Below are 20,063 nucleotides of genomic sequence, written 5' to 3'. Positions count from 1 at the left end.
TGATTACTTTAACAAAGTACCTTTCCCTATTTTGGTGATTTTTGACTTGGGTTCAGTCTTACCAGACATTTCTTCCTCAACCTCTGCTTTCTTTTTGTTTGCTTCATATGTTTGTATCATGTTTTTACTTTCATTCTGGGTCCTTTGGTTTTTGAAATATAGACAGTAAAGGTTCCTTCTGTTTGCTTGTTTAAACCACTCCAATGCCTCTTTTATTTAATAGGCACATTTATTTCATTTACAATTTTATTATCACAGATACATTCTTAGGTTTTCTGTCAACTTGTTTTGTTTTCATTTTTTTGTTGTTGTATTCATTTTTACATGCTGCTGTGTTCAGCTTCATTTCTGCCTAATGTGAGGTTCTGCTTTCCTTTCTTCATAACTCTTGAAAAATGTGGTGTAAATCTTCTAAGTTCTACCAAGATGGGTGCCTGGGTGGCTCAGTGGGTTAAGCTGCTGCCTTTGGCTCAGGTCATGATCTCAGGGTCCTGGGATCGAGTCCCGCGTCGGGCTCTCTGCTCAGCAGGGAGCCTGCTTCCTCCTCTTTCTCTCTGCCTGCCTCTCTGCCTACTTGTGATCTCTTTGTGTCAAATAAATAAATAAAATCTTTAAAAAAATTCTACCAAGAGCTATCTTTCTATCAAGAAACATTTTGTGAAAACTTTTTGTTTCGCACTCTATAAAGATGGAAAAAAAATTGCATATAGTAACCTCACCTTCCCTTCACATCCTCCTCCCTGAATTTTTTATGGGATACTATTGTTATTTTGACTTTAATAACTTTTATTTCAAGAATTTAGCTATTATGCTGGCTTTGAGTCGAAATGACTGTAATTATTTCAATGTAATTATATTTAGATTTATTTAGATAAGTTCTATGCGTCCTTTTACAGTTCAGATTTTTCCCACTTGTAAAAACTTCATTTATTTTGTGTTTTGGTTGTCTGCATTATATTGATAAGTAGGTTTTTCAAAATATTTTAATTAACACCATAATTCTGGAGTTATTCAATTTTTTAGAGAATCCTTTATTGCTTTCACATATGAAAGACATCCTGGGGGACATCCCAACCCCTTCGATATTTTATAAGTATTGTTCTGTTACCTCCCTGAATTTAGTATAGTTGAGGAAAAGTCTGAGGCCAAGTTGATTCTTTTTTTCTCACAGCTGCCTTCCCAGATGATTGTCAGAACCTTCAATGACATTGTGAATCCTTGATTCTCGTAACTTCATTAGGGTATTACTATTAGGATATTTCTTGGTCTTAATATTTTACTGCTATTTCTCCAGCACAGAGTGCCTTTCTGGGTCACTGATTCATGTCTCCCCTAAAGGAATCATTCTCCCAGTACCTCTCTGATGTGTCCCCTGTTCCGTTTCATCTCCCTTCTGCAGAAACAGTGATTTTGCATTGGCTGGCTATCTGCCTCTTTCTTTCTTATCTGCCATCTTCTCAGATCACTTCAGTGATTTTCTCAACCCTTTCTCCCATCAGAGAGCCTCAGCAAGGGTTCAGCCATTTTCTATTTTTTTCGGGGGACTAATGAGATTACTGCTTGCTGTAGCTTGGCTAGTGAACCCCTTTGTGGATCTCTGGTGCTCTGCTTTGAGCTAGTTTTTACAAGAGTCCATGTTCTTTTTATTTTCATTGAGTCCACAAATTTTTTTTTTAAATATTTCTTCTATTTTGTATAATATTTTCTCCCAAAGTGTAACCCTCACTTGTCTTTGGCTTGTGATTTTGTTTCCTCTCTCCTCTTTCCTCCCTTCTGTCCTTCTCTCCTTCCTTCATTCCCTCCCATCCTTTCCTTCCTTCCTTCTTACTTTTCCTCCCTTCTTCCCTCCTCTTCTTTTTTCCCTCCCTTGTTTGCCTCCTTCCTTCCCTATAGCTACCATGTTGGACCCCTTCTGATGACTGCTCAATCTCAAATGCCATTCTCATTCCCTTTTCTTATTAACAAGGCTGGAGAGGGAGAGGGCCTAGCACAACTGCCCAGAAGCCCATTTCCTTTGAGCTTCCTGTGGGTCCTCCCTTGTGGGGTAGACTCTGTGAGAAGCTGGGGTCAGGATGGAACCCCTGGTTCACAGGAAGGGCTCAGTCTACAGATCCTAGAAAAGCAAGTGGCAGAACTGATTTTCTGGTCATTTCCCTCCTTACTTTCCTCTGGCCCATGTCTCCTAGAAAGGAGTCTGGACAGAGAGAAGGAAGGAGGCATTTTAGCAGAGAGTTCTTGTCTTGTGGTCCTCCCCTTCCAAAAGCGGAAATGCCCCTGCTTTTCCTGGCTGACCACATCTCTGGTTCAGAAAGTTTCAAGCAAATGCAGGGACCTCAGGCACCCTTCTTTCTCTCTCCCCCACGGTTGTAAAGTTCTGAGAGGACGGGGCCCTTGCTGGCTGCTCTCTTCTATCCCCAACTCCCACATGGCACCTGACATATAGCTGGCCCTCAGTCTCTAGTCAAATCAATGACCAGCTGAATCAACTTTTTCGGGATGTGGCACTCCCCTAATTTCATTATAGACGGAGATTCCATCTCCACTTGCAATTCTTATATCCCTTTGGCAGATTTAAAGGAAGGAAGCACAAACAAGCTTCTGCATCCCCATCTTTACTCCAAGGGCAATTTTTAACTTTAAGGAGAAAGGGCCTCATGGGCTTTTCCTTCTCAATGGCAGGGTCATCACAGGAGGCCAGATGCCCCAGGACTGGGGGATCGCAGAAATGGTCTTGAAGCTCTGCTGACAAACCCCTTTCTGGAAAGTGGGTAGGTGAGTGAGGTCAGCGGGGCCAAGAGAGCATGTGGAGGCAGCTTCCCCGCTCCCATCATCCATCTCTGTGTTCTCTGATGCTCCTTTACACCTGCATAGGATGCTAAGGTGCTCCCTGCCTTTGCCTAGTCATCCCCTCAAGGCCCCAGGGCTGCCTCATACAGTTGACCATGTTGTATACCACAAAACTCCAAGGGGACAGAGTTCATAAAGGTTTGGTGTGATGATGGCATCCATGGGCACTCTACCTGGTCCCCTCTGCATAGCTACCTGCAGCTGTCCTCATGGGCCTCTCTGCTCTGAATGCATGTCTTTACAGGGACAGTGTGGTAGGCAGGGGATGGATCAGGCAGGACACAATAGGGTTTGGGCTTTACATTGAGGGCAGTGGGAGCCACAGAAGCCTTTAGGCAGGGGTATGATGTGCTCCAAAATGAATAAAGGCTCAAATAATAGCACAGATAACTAGAATCAGAGAGCCTGGGTTGATGACCCTGGACCTCCAAAGGCCTCAGTCCCAAGGGAAGAGAGCATGGCATTTCTTACCAGCTCCCCATTCATCCGGAGGGCATCTGCCAGTTCCAGTAAGATGGACACCCGCTCGCTGGGCTGTACAGAGGGCCCGTGGAACTTCTTGCCTCCTTCTGTCTTCCGAGTTGGTAATTTTATGATCATTTTCAGGGTCTTTATGGCTTCTGGATAGTTCCCAGACTTGTTGAGGGCCCTGGCCTTGATGTAGTGGTAGAGGGGGTGGTCTCGGACCTAGAGAAGCAGAGAGGAGCACAGGGCTCCAGCACGCTGCTGCTGCTGCGACTCACAGTACACAGCCTGGAGAAAGCTCCAGAAGCCCACTGAGCCTGCCCCGCCTTTGGCCAGCAGAAGGGTCTGCAGGCTGTAGGGAGTGCCTGGGGCTACCCTCCCAGGGCAAGTAGGGGGTTGCTGCTGGGTGGGCTGAGGGGTGCTGAGCGGGCAGCTGGGCACAGAGGACCCCACCTGGAAGTTGTGGCTGACGCCTAGCTCTAAGCAGTGGGAACACATGGTGAAATTGCCCTGTGCCAGATAGATGTGGGACATGAGGAGGTGGGCATCCACGGAGGTAGGGTCCAGCTCCAAGCAGCGTTGCAGGGTGCTCTGGGCATTCTCTAACTCTCCTAGAAATGAGAAACAGACCTCTACATCCAGGGCACCCAGTGGACTCCCAGGGCCTAGGATGTAAAGGCAGAATGAAGTTTCTAAGTCCCGTTACCCGGAAATACCCAAGTTGGCCATTTGACCCGGGTCTGTCCTGTTTCACTTGGAGTTCTCATTTTTTTTTTTTTAAAGATTTTATTGATTTATTTGACAGACAGAGATCACAAGGAGGCAGAGAGGCAGGCAGAGAGAGAGGAGGAAGCAGGCTCCCTGCTGAGCAGAGAACCCCATGCGGGGCTCGATTCCAGGACCCTGGGATCATGACCTGAGCCGAAAGCAGAGGCTTTAACCCACTGAGCCATCCAGGCGCCCCTGGAGTTCTCATCTTAAAATCAGAACTACGGTTTGTGCTTTGACCCAGACAAAAGCCAGGAAACTCGAACCATGGTGTGATCCCCTCCTTTCTCTCTGCAGCCCTCAGGGAGACCACTAAGTCACATCACTGCTCTGTGTGGAAGCTCTGGGGAACACTTAAGTCTTGATTCCCACACCTCAGAGCAGAGTGAAACCTAACAATAATGGTAACTATAGCAGACTAAAAAAAGCATCTGCTCTATGGCCAACACCTGCAAAGCATCTTTAGAAAGGGGGTTTCATATTTGCCCAGCCCTGTGAGATTGGAAGTATTATCCATGTCTTTTAGCTGTAGGACTGGAACCCAGTGACGATTAAGTCACTCATCTTACAAGGAACCAAGTCAGCACTGAACTCCAGGGCAATTGGTTTCTGAGGCTGAGCTCTGATCTAGCACTAGGGGGTACGGGGTCTCCCTGCAGCCCCAGTGGGAAGCCCAATAGTGGGGTACACTAAGCTGGTAGGAGGGTCCTGCATTCCTCTGCATCTCTCAACAGCTCCTGCTCAGGGTCCATATGTGGATCCCGACTCCCTGCTCCTTCTTTGTGTGCTGCAGAAGTGTGAAAGTGTCACTATGGCAACTGAAGCAGCTGGAGACCTGGCTTTGGCCCTAAATCTACTTGTTGGCAGCTGCCAGCATCCCTGGGGGCGTGCTCCTGCCCTTGCCTCATACCCAGGAGCCCCTGCAACTGTGGGTAAGCCTGGAACCCAGAGAAACACTGGAAAGCCGGAGGAGGAAGGGGTGGGGAGGTCTCTGTGCAGCATGACCCATGCACGGCAGTGCCGGAGGCCGATCCATGCCTTGGCATTTGGGATTCTTCGGAAGCCCCCAGCACACCAGAGATCAGCTTGTCTTCCAGGAAGACGGGGTTACAAGGCTGCCAGGGGAGAGTACCCAGAGAGGACAATAAGTCTCCCACGAAGGCTTCTCCCTTTTTCCCTCTTTCTCTCCAGGGCCTGGCCTTGAGATGGAAGATGCTGGAAGGATATTGCTCTGGCCACCCTGAGATTCTGAAAGCCCTAAGACTACGGGGTCTCACCTCCCCATGAGGCCCTCAGGACCACCTTTAAAACACCTGCAATCCTGCCGCTGCCTCTCCTCCTCTGCTTTAGTTTTCCCCACGGCATTACTAGGTCCTAACAAACAACGCAGTGTGCTTCCTTATTCTGTTTATTGTCGATTTCCCCTTACTAGAATGCAAATCTCGTGAGGGAATTTTTGCCTATTTGGAGGACTCCCAGAGCCCAGCATGAGCGCGGCCCCGGTATATAATGGAAGTTCAGGGATGATGACCTGGCCCAGAGCTCAGAAGCCACCAACAGCAGGCCGGGTGGGAGAGACCCCTGCTGGCCAGGGAAATCAGGCTGGTTTCAGGGGACTGGAGGCCAGAGATGCCAGCAGGCCTGGTGAGGGTGTGTGTGTGTGTGTGTGTGTGGAGGGGGAACTCACCTGAGAGGTACTTGACCTGAGCCATCACATACAGTGCATCGATCAGCGCTGGTGCTGCTTTGATTACAGGAGTCAGGATCATGGCGACTTGTTTAAGGAGCGGAGACACAAGCTGTCCTGGCGACCGGGGCTGGAGGAACACGGGGCCTAGCTGTACAGTTGTCCCCATGCCAGACAGACACCTAAAGCTCTCAGACAGCACTATTTCAGTGAAGGAATTTTACCTCATTCCAGGTGTTTATTATGGCACTCTGTGCCATCGAGGACTAGAGCAAAAGCTCCAGAGAACGGGGACTTGGTTTTGCTTGCTATCATGTCCCCAGTACCTAACTTGGTATCTGGCACGTGGCTAGTGCACTTGATAAATATTTGTGGGACAACTCATGACATGGCACTGGGGGCGACACGATCCTTGCCCCCAGGGAATCCTGGCTAGCTGGGAAAACAGGCAAACGAGTAAAGCAGACAAACAAGTAAAGGCTAGTAGATTTCTTAGAAGACTGCTGGAGAAAAGGAGACTGGTTTTTCTCTAGGATAAAGGCAGGGGCACAGTCCAGTGCCCTGCCCCTCCATGGGTGGTCTGTGGACAATCACAGCACAGGCATCACCTGGGAGCTCTTTCCAGAGGCAGGCTCCCTCCTCCGACCCCTGCACCCATCAGAATCTACACTGGAACAACTCTCAAGTGGTTCACATGCTACATGTTCAAGTTTGTTCAGAGGAGAAGGGGTTCCCCAGCCACAAGAGCACAGCGCTGCCTGGTAGCCAGCCAGGTGATGTACCTGCCTCTCTCCAGACCAACGCTCCTGACCCCCACCATGAGGACAGAACTTCCACTAACCTGCTTGGGGCAGAAGAACAAGTACTCCTTGGCGAGGCAGACCAGGAAGAGGGGGTCCAGTCTTTCGAAGTACTCAGAGCCTAGGGGGAGGCCCTGCATGCTGGAGAAGTGCAGCTCTGCGACCTCCTTCAGGAGGGCAGTGACTTCCTGCTCTCCTGTGTGCTTGCGGGATGCCAGGAGGGCCTGGAGGAAAAGCAGCACCTGTGGGAGGCAGGTGCAGCTCTTGGCACCAATGCCAGCTGGTCAGTGGGTAGGCGAGGGTGAAGCAGGAGTCCAGGCCATGTGGGCTGCTGGATACCGGAAACTGAAGTGGGGGAGACCCAATGCTGGAGGAACCCATGCCCCTCAGAGGGCTCTGACCTCAGACTTCCCAAGGGACTGCTGCACCTCCTTCAGGAATTCCAGCTGGTGCTCTGCCTCTTCCAGGTGGCCGTCCAGGATCTGGCACCAGATGATCCCTGGGCCGGGGATAGAATGAGCATGAGCAGCCGGCACTGACATGGAGCCAGCAGGCCAGCAGGCCAAGGAGCACAGAGGCGACAACAGAAGGAAGGGTGATGCATGCTCAGGATAGAGAAGTCAAAGCATGAGGCAATATGGAAAAACATCCCTAGTACATACACTAGCTTGAAGCAGATCTCTCCCCACAGGTAACCGCCCTTAACAATTTGCAGTATAGTCCTTGGACCATCTTTCTAAGCATGCATTTGTTAGCAATGTGTTCGCGTCTACATGATACACGTCCGTGTATAAACACCCACCCCGTTCTCCCTAATGGCAACATAACATGCCACTGTGGATTCCATACAGCATTTGACTGTGGTCCCATTGAAGAACACCTCATCTCGTATTTAGTTTGCTTTTGACGCTTAAATGTTGCAGGGTCTCGGTAAACGTATTCCCATGTTCTAATTCCTGAAGTTGAGCTGATGGGTCAAAGGGCATGTATATCTAAAATGTTAACAGTAAGGCCAACTTGTCCTCCAGAGATATTTCAATTAATATTACAGCCAAGAACTTGAAAGTGGCTTTTCTGCACAACCTCGCAGATATGCTTTATTTTTTGCCAGTCTAAAGAGTGAACAGTAATTCATTTGAATTCACTTTTTTTTTAATTGCCAGGGAAAATGAATATATATATATATATATTTTTTTTTTTTTTTGTATATTGAATGGCCTTTTTCTTTTCTACTATGAATCTCCTGTACATAGTAGCTTTAGCCTGTTTTTCTTTTAGGGTTGTTTTCTTTTTATATATTAAGATGATTAATCCTTTGTAGCCAACATTTTCCATTAGTTTGCCATTTACCTCTTCAGTGTCTTTTGCCATCCATTACATTGAAACTTTTACATATTTTCCCTTCCAGCCTCTGAGTTTCCCCCAGGGAAGACAAGTCCAACTGAATTTTTAGGTTTAAATATCTAATTTATCTGTAGCTTATTTTTAAACTAATCTCTACACCCCCTCCCTGCAACGTGGGGCTCAAACTCACAACCTCAAGATCCAGAGTCATGTGTTCTACCAACTGAGCCAATAAACTGGAGTTAATTTTTGAGTATGGTGTGAGATAGGAACTTCCTTTTACTTTTTTCATGCTGGATAGCCAGATGTTCAGCCATGGTTTATTGAAACCTACCACTGTGTTGGTTTGAAATGTCACCTTATTCTCAGACCTGTTTCTGTGCCATTTATCTGCCTCTTTATTCCAGCATTGGCCCCAAGCTGACTTAAGTACTATTGTGTTTTAGATTTGGGACACCAAATCCATCTATTCTTACTATTCCTCTTTTATAGGTACTTTCTGGTTATCTCAGTGTATTTATTCCTGATTGTCCTCCTAATTATACCATCTTGTTTTTCACTACTATCCATCCCACCATTTGGCTCATCTATGGAATTTTGTACTTTGCAATCATATTTTTAATTTTCGGTAGCTTTTTTGTTCCCTGTACCCTTTTTCACAGTAGCCTGTTCTTTATGTACTGACTGTATGTAAAGCCTCTGCAAACACGAGAGGTGTTTTAGTGGGGGAGGGGGACGTCTTTTTCTATAACTGGCTTTAACTTTGCTCCTCAGAGGGCTGTGGCTTTCCATGTCCCACCTGGCCCCTCTTTCAAAGCATTAGCAGATTTACAAATGGACTAGACTGATGAGTATTAGCAGCTAAGGCACATTTCCCAAATTGTTAAGGTCACTGATTTTCCAAAACAGGTCAGATGAGAGGGTGACTCCAGCACACACCTGACAGGACTGGCCCAGGCTGGTGTGTGGGATGGCCATTCAGGCTGGTGGACTTCCCTCCCGGCTGACTGGCTGGGGGTCTCCCCTGAAAGAGGAAGTGGGGAAGGACTGAGCCAAGTGGGGGGATGTCAGGGGATGTGGCCTTTGTGTGGAGCAGCAAGTCTTTTTGTCCTTCGTGTCTCTGATGGTGGTGGGAAACATCAGGGGCTCCCACCTGCTACCTCCTGCCCCGCCCCCCCCCCCTTAAGGGTCTCCTCGATTGCATTCTCCAGTTGCTACCAATCCTCCAGTAAGTTATCTCATTATCTCACTGACTGCCCCACTGCCCCACGGCCTATTTTGCTCTCAGCCTCCAATGACTCTGAGCTTGATTTGCTTTTTTGTTTTTGTTTTTGTTTAATTTCTGTATTTCCTGGAGCTCTCTGGGGGAAAAAATGGGTCTACTTATTTCTTAAGGTGGCCCATCTCCGCCTCTGTTGGAGTATGGGTTTATCTGTTTATATGTCACAGAAAGGTGCTCCTGTCATACAATGTACCCCCAAACTCACACACCCTCTAGAAAGAATGCTTCCCAGCATTTCTCCTCTGGATTCATGGATGCTACCCTGCTCCCTGCCTTCTGTGCCCCCATGCCCCCACCCTGCCCAGCCTGCAGAAACCTGTTAAGGCAGCCACACTGCTCCCATCCAGTTTCAAGGCCTCCGAGTACCACCGAGACGCTTCCCTCACTTGGTCATGCAGGATGAAGAGGTAGCCCAGCTCTGTGGCCACCTGGGCATAGGAGGGTGTGGCCACGAATGCACGCTCCATGAAGGGGCACACCAGCCGGAGAATCACCTGGTGTTTCCCACACTGTGAGGAATGGACACATGGGATTAGGGAAACCAGTCAGTGCAGCCTGTCTGAACAAGGCCACATCAGAGACGGGCACATCTCAGCTGCTCAGGAGAGCCCAAAGGCTGCACGCAACCCACAGTTGGGTCTGTGCAGTTGTCCAGCTTACAAAGAACCTCACCCTGGCCACATCTGTGGAACTTGCCTCCAGGCACAGGGCCCTCAAAGGGCCCATCTCCTGTCTCACCACAGTAATTGGTCCAAGTCACCAAGAAGTTTTTCAAAAATTGAAGCTGGGTGACAGAAGCTCTTGTATCCCGTCGATATGGGAAGTTGCCCAGAAGGCTGTGAGCAGCCATGTTCCCTGCCAGATGTGCAGAATGAGCAGAGAGCATCAGACATAGATCTGTGTCTCTGTGGGAAAGATGGTGTCCCCGTGGCACTTGACCCCATGGTTCTGGTTCCCAAGGCCCCGGAGCTACCTCAGGTTTTGCAACGATTCCTTCTAGTTAATCATGCTTTGGGCTGAAGGGTCTGACAGAGGCAAATTGTTTGGCAATCTGGTCTTTTTGCACCTGGTCTGGTCAGAGAGGTACAGGCAGGCCTGCCTTTCCAGGACACTTTCATAGAGAGAATATGGCAGTCGGGTATCCCGGGACCCCAAGCCACGGCTGGGTATGGCTCTGCTATGTAACAGCCATAATACTTCCCTCTTCCCCCAAATAAGGGACCTCCTACTCTAAAAGCACTTCCAGATGCCATCGCGCTCATCTTTACAGTGTCTCTGAGCAGCATCTGGGCCCAGATACAGAGCCTACATGATCCAGCTATTGGCCAGAGGCAGTTAGGGGCCACTGGGCATGGGCCATCAACCCGAAAGGCCAAGTTTGAGCCAGAGAGGGGAGGACAGGGTACCCAGGCAGCTTCAAGGGGACCACAGCGCTCCCCATAGGAACACAGCAAGAAGCATGATTCAAAAACCTGGAAAGACCCTTCTTACCAGCCTGCTAATCACAAGAATTTTTTTAAGATGGAGGCTTGGATTTTGAGGCTCCCTTGTTTCCAGTGCCTTAATCAGATTTCTAACATGGTTGGTAGCCTGTGGGAGACAAAACAGACAAGGTCAAAGGTAAAGTAGAAAATGGGAGTTGGGCAGATGTTTCAACCCTGCTGCATGTTAGCATCCCCTGGGAGAAGTTCCCACACCCAGGAGCTAGCCCCAAAGATTTGGATTCATCTGGTCTGGGGTAAGCCCAGTATTATTTTAAAACCGGTAGGTGGATCTTTCGGGAGCCTTGCTCAGCCAAGAGCTGGCACCACTCCTTTGTTCATGGATCTGTGAAGAGAAGTTGCCCTTTCAGATCCCCCCAGCCAAAGCCGGAGCCAGCTGTCATGGTGTCCACAAGGGCAGCCGCCCAGGCCGGCAGCGCACTGGCCAGCTGGGCTGGCTCTAAGAGCAGATGGTTGTGGTGGGTCCCTGGCCCTGAGCCTGTACTCCATGTTGACAGGAGTCACCACACTGTGCCACTCCATCACTCCAATGAATCCTCCCCACGACCCTGTAAGTCACTAGAACTCTCTGGACTTTCCAGTCTAGCCGACAAAGGGTCAGAAAAGTTAGGGAATTTGCCAGAGGTCACTCAGCCAACTGGGTGACTGACTCCAAAGCCTGCGTTCTTTCCAGTGGATGCCTCTGTCCTTTCCCTACCCAGGAGTGGGGAGTTTTGCAAAGAAGTGCCAGAAGGGAAACCCAGGATGGGGCTGGACTACTCTGCTCAGTAGATATAAGCAAGGTTAGCCTGGGTAGAGGGGTAAATCCCAGGGGCTGAGGTGGGGGGTCAAGGATGGGCATTAATGCTAACTCCGCCCCTGGGATTAACCCTCAGGCCAGGCCCCAGGAAGACTGCCCAGTGCTCTGGGGATGCACAGAGCTGAGGACAGGCCCCATTCTCCTGCTCCTACCCAGAGATGGCACTGGGGCCCTTGTGGAGGGCTCCTCCCAAATATGGAGTGTACCCTCTTTCTCACCCCGCCCCACAAAACCCATAGACTCAGAGCTGTGCAGAAGGAACCAGAAGCTTCCTCTTCCCATCATGAAACCCTTACAGACTCCTGATTTGCCACCCTTTACCGAGGCAACACAATTATTCAAAAAGGCAATGTTATGACTGGAAACACAAACTCTTCTTGAAAATAAAAACCTGTCTGGGCATTGAGGTTTTCATGAAGAATTCCAGATGTGTCTGACTGTGCTCGAAGACTGTTCTGGCTTTCTTTGGAAAAACTATAGGGCTTAGGAGCAAATCTGTGGCTAGGATCTACCTGGCCAATACCCGAGCAGTTCTAGTCCACTCCTTAAAAAAATGGCATTTCTCCAAATCAGGCACTGTTCCAAGTTCTCCCACATGACATTCCACTTAGTCCTTCTACCAGCCTCACAAAGTGGTTGGAATTATCTCCAGTTTACAAATGAGGAGCCTGGGGCTTCTCCAGGTGAACCTGCCCAGGCTCAGGGCAGAACCAGAGCCAAGCTCACTGCCTATCCAAAGAGCAAACCAGAGCAGACCCCCTGGGAGAAGGGAGCGAGCGGAGATCCAGGGAGCATGCTCCAAGGTGCTGGGGATGGGGGTTGTCAAAATGCTTTCCCCCAGGCTGTGTTTGTCCCAAGGCCCAACTCCTAAGTCTTGAAAGAACTTACTGTGGTCATGTTTCCTTCTCTTGCAAGCTCATGCATGGCTAGGATTTGGCAGGCATCGATATTATACTCATCATTTTCTAAAATTCTGAAATAGGAAGAGGAGCCACATGAATTGGGAGTATTCATAGGCCAGGCTAGCACCGTGTGGCCGCCACTCAGGATTGTCTGAAAATATCCAGTCTTCCTTTCTCCTTTTTTAAAAAAACTTTTTAAAGATTTTATTTATTGGGGCACCTGGGTGGCTCAGTGGGCTAAGCCGCTGCCTTCGGCTTGGGTCATGATCTCAGGGTCCCGGGATAGAGTCCCTCGTTGGGCTCTCTGCTCAGCAGGGAGCCTGCTTCCTTATCTCTCTCTCTCTGCCTGCCTCTCCATCTACTTGTAATTTCTCTCTGTCAAATAAATAAATAAAATCTTTTTTTTTTTAAGATTTTATTTATTAATTTGACAGAGAGATCACAAGTAGGCAGAGAGAATGGCGAAGGGCGGGGGCGGGCGGGGGCAGGAAGCAGGCTCCCCGCTGAGCAGAGAGCCCGATGTGGGGCTGGATCCCAGGATCTTGGGATCATGACCTGAACTGCAGGCAGAGGCTTTAACCCACCGAGCCACGCAGGCACCCCCCTTTCTCCTTTTAATAATGGAACTCCCTAGTCTGGCTGGGCTCCCAGCTACCCAGAATAAAGACTACATCTCCCAGCTTCCCATGCAGTTCAGTGGTGGCCCTGTGATTAAGTTCTGGCCAATAGTGTGTGAGCACAAGTACCCCAGGTGACATCCTGCTGTATTCTTACTGCTCACCTTCTCTTTCTTCTCTTTCCTTTTTATGGGAGCCACATCCTAGGAATGGTAAAACAGTAAGACAGAAGGGGACTGGGACCCTACAGAGTTAAGCTGCTGTCCAGTCCCAGACAACCACCCAGACTTTTACCTGAGAGAGGAATAACTTCTCATGTCATTTAAGTCATGTATCTGGGGTAATTTGTGACAGAAGCCTATTCATATTCCAACTCTCACATACATGATCATGGTACTGTGGTCCTAGGGTCCCAGAGTGGTGGAGAGGTGGTTGGGGGGTTGTCTGCAGCTATATGATGAAAAGGACGCTTGTTTTCCATCATGTGTCACTGTGAAGACACAGTTTCTGGTCATATATACTATGGGATGTTCAATATTTTGTTTCTTTATAGGAAACTTCCCATTTTTCATCCTGGTCAGGGATGGCCTTCTGCTTCCTAGAAGATTACTCTGATTCCAACAGGATTGATTAGGCCTTGTGCTTCCTAGAGGATTACTCTGATTCTAATAGGATTGATTAGGCAGTCAGCTTTCAAACGGTTCTAACCCTTTATAGTGATTCTGAAGGTACTAGGAACCAAATACATTTGGGGAAAAAAACCAAAATTTTAAATAACTTGTGAACTAAGGAGGAATCAGAATGGATATTAGAAAATTCTTAGAGCCAAAGGATACTGAATTTATCAAATCCAAATGTGTAGATACTGCTAAAATGGTACCTTGAGGGACATCCACAGACTTAAACACTCATATTCTCCCAACTTGAAAAAAAAAAAAAAAACTTATATCCTAAAAGAAAATTGAGAATGGATGAGCCAGGCATCTGATTCAAGAGTTAGAAAACCAGAGCAGAACAGGACCATAAATCATAAAGAGCAGACATTAACAGAGTAGAAACAGAGATGTGATAGACACCACCAACAAAACTCAAACTGGGTCTTTAAAAAGATGAATAAAAGAAACAAATTAATGTAGATGAAGAAAAATAAGAGGGAAGGGAAAAATAAATAATGTTAGGGATAGAAAGAGAAACACATTTAGAGGGGGTAAAGATTTAAAACACAACGGGGCCCCTGGGTGGCTCAGTTGGTTGGGCATCTGCCATTGGCTCAGATCATGATCCCAGAGTCCTGGGATCAAGCCCTGAATTGGATTCCTTGCTCAGGGGGGGCCTGCTTCTCCCTCTCCCTCTGCCTGATGCTCCCCCTGCTTGTGCTCTCTCTCTCTCTTTCTCCTTGTGTCAAATAAATAAATAAAATCTTTTAAAAAACAAGAAAAAAAAACCCCACAATGGTGGCTCAGTCAGTAGAGAATGCAACTGCTGATCTCGGGGTTATGAGTTCAAGCCCCACGTAGAGGGGAATAGAGGTTGCTTAAATAAGTAAGTAAATAAGTAAGCTTTAAAAAACATTTAAAAACTTTTTTTTAAAAAATACAAAACAATGGGGGAGTTCTATGAACACCACAGCTGGGGAAGCTTCCAGGAGGGAAGGAGTTGGGTATGGGACTCAGCCCATTGGCACTAAACACTGTTCCCTGTGGGCAGGGCAGCAGGGCCTTGGCCAAGGGAGACTGCACACACCATGGTTGTGGCCTTCAGCCAGGTGCTCCCAGGATTCTGCTGGCTGAAGGCCAGGCCTTCAAAGCAAGCTCTTGACCCAACTCCTGCCAAGGACACTGGCCAGGTGTCAACTGTGGGATAGAGAAGCCGAGGCCCACACAGGCACTGCATGAGGGGGCCCCTGTGGGCTTAGCAGGCCCAAATCATGTTCATTTGCTACCAGGTACCTCTCTCTCGGATGCAAATTCCAGGGATGATCATCAGAGGAGTTACCATCCCTCCATGGGAAAGGAAGAGGTCCACTTGTGTTTTGTTTTGGTTTTGAACTATGCTATGGTTTGGTTTTGGTTTTGGTTTTTGCTTTTGGTTTTGAACTATGAACTATGGTACTACAATTTAGTAACAAATCAGAGTGATGCCCTATGGTCACTCAAAGTCTGTTAACTCTTTTAAGGAAGAAAATTAGTAGCATACATTTTAGAATTACTTAATAAAAGTAGTTCAAGTCTTAGAGTTTAGAGACAAGCTTCAATTATCCAGAAAATTCCATCCTCAGAAAACCTTCCATCAAACATCCCTCCCCCGAAGTGATCTTTATTTCTATCGACAATGACAGTACTCTAAGGTCATTCCAACTTGGTGTCTGGCTTCCCAAAGCCCCAGGAACTCCCCAGCTCTTACTGTCTGGCTGATGGACCCGGCCTCAGCTGAAAGGTCTCCCGGTCACCAATGATCTTGCCCCTGAAGTTTTTTTTTACAGTATATCATATCGATAGTTTAAAACAATTAAATAATGCAATAGTCCCTTTATAGCCCCCTACCCACCATTCTTTAGAGGCAACTGTTTGTCTCCCTGTAGCCTTGGTTGCTTTGGGTTCCTTAGGTCATTCCCTCCACCTGTCTCCTAAACAATGTGCTTTTTTTTTTAAGATTTTATTTATTTATTTGACAGAGATCACAAGTAGGCAGAGAGGCAGGCAGAGAGAGAGGGGAAAGCAGGCTCCCCGCTGAGCAGACAGCCCGATGCGGGGCTCAATCCCAGGACCCTGAGATCATGACCTGAGCCGAAGGCAAAGGTTTTAACCCACTGAGCCACCCAGGCGCCCCAACAATATGCTTTTATCTCTAGATATGCCCATTTCTTTATCCATCAGAGGCCATAGCCTCCCTGTGGCCCCCCCCCCCCCGTATGATCACATCACTCACTATTCATACCTCCTCTCTTGACAGTATTTACTTTTATGTCTTGTTCCATCAAATACACAATGTCTCCCATCTCCCCAGTTTGTAAGATGGGAACATATCAGTACCCTCGGCTTGCCAAAAAAAAAAAAAGGAAAGCATCGGTACATGGGTGTGGTGGTGTCAGCTGACAGCCGCTGCTCACCTGTGTCCCATTTCGACTGTCTGCTCCCAGTCCTGTTGAGCCAAGAACAGCCGCATTTTTAGGACCAGGGCAGGCAGGAAGCTCCCCGAGGTGACAGTGATCTGGTTCACCACCTCCAGTGCCCCCGAGTAGTTCTGCTGCAACATGAAGTAGGTCGCCTGTTGGAAGCCCAGGAGAAAAGCCTCCATCAGTGCCCGCAGACGGAGGTTGGAGGTGTCTGGGTCTCTACCAGAACAGGAGCAGAACCTGACACAGGGCATGCAAGTCCCCTCAGCTGGGCCAAGGAATCCTTCCAAGGCCTCGGGGGTAAGGTGTGGGGGAAGGAGTCATCCCTCAGAGTCACAGATCAAAGTCCACAGCAGGCTTGGGTTCCTCGACAGGCAAGGCAAGGGCTCTTGGGGAGATGGGGGAGGCCTAGCAAGTGTGGGAGATGGCAAGGCCATGTGCAGGCTGCCCTTGGTGGGAGACCTGAGGGTGCTGGGCTCACTCATTTGCCATTCACTTCCTTGAAGCTTATTGCTGAAAACTGCTCACTCAGGCCCAGGGTCAGTTCCGGCTGGCAGGCAAAACCCTCCTTAGGGGGGCTGCGGCAGCTTTTCTCTGCTGAGGCCTACTGGGCTGGGGTTCTGGCCTCTGCAGGCCAGTGCCAGCCCCCAGGTTCTCCTGAGTGAGTCATGCCCCAGGTGTTTGAAGGGCAGAGAGCAATGCTCCCAAAGGACTTGAAACTGGACTCTGACAGGGACAGCTTACATTAGACCTTCAGCAACCTCCCCTCAAGAGAGTTATTAAGAACAAGAGGAGGATTGTTCTAGATAGATTTATGCATACATGTGCTCACTGAGGCACTCAGTTTATAAGTGTAAACTGGAAATAATGTGGGTTGGCAAATTTTATGAGGGCCATACAATAGGGGATTGGCTTGAAGGAGCCAAAATGACAGTGGCTTATGACAAAATCTTACATGAAGAAAAGGAACCCGAGTGATAAGATGCCTTATGATTACAATTAAATTAAATAACAACACTATCTCCCACCTCGGGGAGGGCGCTCCATGGGAGCACCTTCAGGACCAGAAGAACTGGAGGCTGATAGCTCTCTGGGAGGCCTACCCGCTGGGTCACCCATGGCTACAGGCAGCAGCCTTGTGCCAGGTCACACCTGTCCGCAGGGGGAGCCCCCACCTGGCACGTGGCCAGGGAGGAGGTCACGGATAGGCCACCCCAGCTCTAGAACCCCAAGTTGGCTGAGGCCTTTGCTAGGGCTGTGTCACAGCCCAATTTCTCCTGCCACCCAGTCCTGCTTCTGTCCCTTTTCCCACAGGTGTTGGTCGCAAGGGCACTCCGGATAATACTGCTGTACAAGGCTCTCCCTGGCTTCCACTTCCCAGAAAGCCCTTCTAAGGCACCCTCTGAATCACATGCTAGTAAAAAAGACTGGAAGACACCAAGGTCCTAAATGTCCACGTGAGCTGTTTGGAGGGGGAGTTGTGAAGGAGGTCATCTTTTGACTTTTTTAGCCTTCTGTTTTTTTAATGAGTACATATTCATTTTCTAAGAAGATACATACTAAGAGAAGAGAATCAGAGGGCTAGCTTTTCTTTCATGGATTGATTCAGGGGGTCACATAAGAAAAAAGGAACTTAATTTAAATTGAGATCAGAAAACACAAAACAGGTGCCTGAGTGGCTCAGTCAGTTAAGCATCTGCCTTCAGCTTGGGTCATGATCCCAGGGTCCTGGGACTGAGCCCCGCATCAGGCTTCCTGCTTGGCGGGGAGCCTCCTTTTCCCTCTCCCTCTGCCTGCTATTCCCCCTGCTTGTGCTCATTCTCTCTCTCTGTCAAATAAATAAATAAAATCTTAAAAAAAAAAAAGAAAACACAAAACACTTACCTCCCTTCTCTTATGGCACACTGAACTTTATAGGTCAGAAGAGAAAGCGTGACAGAAAGAAGCAGAGAAAAAAGGACGGACCCAGAGCAGACTCCATGCAGAATGAGACAGGGACCCAGACTGAGCAGGCAGGATTGTGAGAACCAAGTGGGCTCTGGGCTGTTGTGTGACCCTGATCCTCTCTGGGCCCCTGCTCCTCATGGGCCAGGTAAAGGCTGGGAGACAGAGGCTCCCTGGCTCCAGGGGCCCAGGCAGAGATCCTTTTCCTCCCTCCACTGCCTACCTTTCCCATCAGCCCCAGCACATCTTTGCTGTCCTGCATTCCTTGTTCCAGGTACTTGATGGATTTCTTCAGGGTATGGGGCTTGTCTGAGGTGAGGTCCACCCAGCCTCGGAGCACATAGCCCTGGGATCAGAACAAGACAGAAGATGAAGTTCTTGGTCCTGCACAGCCTCTCAGAACCCAGCCAGCTCTCCAGCCTCATGCCTCCCCCCCCCCGCCCATCACTCTGTACCCCGAGACCCGGCAAGTGCCTACCCTGCAAGTAGGCACACCGACTTGCAGACCCCAGTGCAGCCCTACTCCCTCCCACTGCTGGGACTTCACTTCGCTGTCCCTGCAGCGCTCCCAACCAAACCTCTTCACCTGATTAACTACCATGAGTCTCTCAAACTCAGCCTAGGAGGACCCTCCTGTCAGAGGCCTTCTATGACCTTCCAGGCTGAGGGTGGGCCTTCTCCGGGACCCCCACAGCTCTGCTGCCCCTACTGACATGCTCTCACCTGTCTTGTCATTGCCTGTTTACTCTACACTGGGGTCAGGAGGCCACCGCGGGCCACTGGGCATGGCCTCTCCTCCTCACTCCACGCCTTAGCCCAGCACAGCACCTGGACTGTGTAGGAGACGGGAATGTCTTCTTGGAGGGTGAGTAGGGGCCATTCTGAGCTCAAGGGTTCTGCTCCAGTCTTCACCCAGCCTCTGCTGGCAGATGGGTGACCAGGCCTGGCAGGTGAGGTCGGGGGTCTCTTGGACATTGCCCTGAAGCGTTACGCCCAAAACCAGTGTTTCTCAACTCCTTTCCCATGGCTCCCCTCCTAAGGACACCATTCAGATATTTTCCCTTAATCATTTCCTCTCCCTCCAAGATATTTTAAACTCACAGATATACTATCTGTCTATGCAGGATGTAAATCTGTGTTTTGTACATAAACAGCAAGACTTTTTTCACCCCCTCCTCGGGGAACCAATTTTCACCCCCTTGGGGGGGTGAGGTCACTCCCTGCTGAGGTGGCAGCTAGACTGAGCCGGGACTGAGGCTTCAAACTCTAGCAACAGTACCAATCTACCACGTGTGAGACTCTCCTGGGTGGGCCACCACTGATACCCAGTAGACCATGGCAAGGAGGGAAGGTTGATGCCTGTCGTAACCAGCTCATCTGGCTATCCCAAAGAACCTGGAAATCTGGGCTTTTTGGTCAAAATCTTTTGATTTCAAAATGTTGGCGACAAATTCAAGACTTAAAAAATAGAAAGTCCAGGCCCCGGAACGACTGTCTGCAGATTAGACTCTGGACACATGCCAGCACGTACTCAGCTAAAGCCCGAGACAGTGTGGGTGGGGGGTCCTATGAGACCTGGGCTCTTGTTGGGGCCCCAATGCAGCCCTCTCCAGCCCCAGGGTGCTCCGTAGGAGTAACGGCCACTCCACTGGGATATGTTGGGATGCTGCTTTCTGCAGGTGCTGTCCCCTGTGGCAGGTACCTCTCTGGAGCTGCTGGAGAGCTTCAGGGTGCGGTCGACGTACTCCCTGGCCTTGTCGTGGCGCCCCATGAGCCAGAGGAAGAGGCCGGCGTAGTACATGGCCCTTGCGCTGGCTGTCTTGCGGATTTCCTTCAGGCTGCTCTCCAGCTCCTGAATGGCTTCTCGGTCTGTGAATCCAAGAGGAGGAAGGGGGCGAGTCAGAAGGAGGAGGGCTGCCGGGTCCTACAGGAGGCCCTGAGGGCCTTGGGGCCTGGAAACTGCAGCAGCCGCCCACGCCAGTACTTGGGTT

The 20,063-nt window shown here is 49.2% G+C and overlaps 1 protein-coding gene across 8 annotated transcripts in view; it reads right to left on the bottom strand.

Moving 5' to 3' along the window:
- Positions 1-20,063, bottom strand: part of TTC21A (tetratricopeptide repeat domain 21A) — a 34,622-nt gene that overhangs the window by 11,255 nt on the left and 3,304 nt on the right. For all 8 annotated transcript variants that reach the window (XR_006609304.1, XM_045089163.1, XM_045089159.1 and 5 more), the window contains exons 4-14: positions 19,775-19,941; positions 18,296-18,418; positions 16,123-16,280; positions 12,383-12,467; positions 10,685-10,783; positions 9,510-9,702; positions 6,969-7,066; positions 6,609-6,809; positions 5,768-5,897; positions 3,766-3,923; positions 3,319-3,534 (exon numbers count right to left, since the gene is read on the bottom strand). Coding sequence is in view for 7 of the 8 variants with exons in the window: in XM_045089163.1 (XP_044945098.1) it covers positions 3,319-3,534; positions 3,766-3,923; positions 5,768-5,897; positions 6,609-6,809; positions 6,969-7,066; positions 9,510-9,702; positions 10,685-10,783; positions 12,383-12,467; positions 16,123-16,280; positions 18,296-18,418; positions 19,775-19,941 (1,628 nt within the window). In the remaining variant the exon portion in view is untranslated. The remainder of the gene's footprint in view (positions 1-3,318; positions 3,535-3,765; positions 3,924-5,767; positions 5,898-6,608; positions 6,810-6,968; positions 7,067-9,509; positions 9,703-10,684; positions 10,784-12,382; positions 12,468-16,122; positions 16,281-18,295; positions 18,419-19,774; positions 19,942-20,063) is intronic.

The sequence above is a fragment of the Mustela putorius genome, unplaced genomic scaffold (genome assembly GCF_011764305.1).
Source record: "Mustela putorius furo isolate JIRA1106 unplaced genomic scaffold, ASM1176430v1.1 tig00003834_pilon_pilon_pilon, whole genome shotgun sequence".
NCBI classification, from domain to species: domain Eukaryota; kingdom Metazoa; phylum Chordata; class Mammalia; order Carnivora; family Mustelidae; genus Mustela; species Mustela putorius.
Note: the sequence above shows the minus strand (reverse complement) of the source record. Positions and strands in the feature narration are given on the sequence as shown.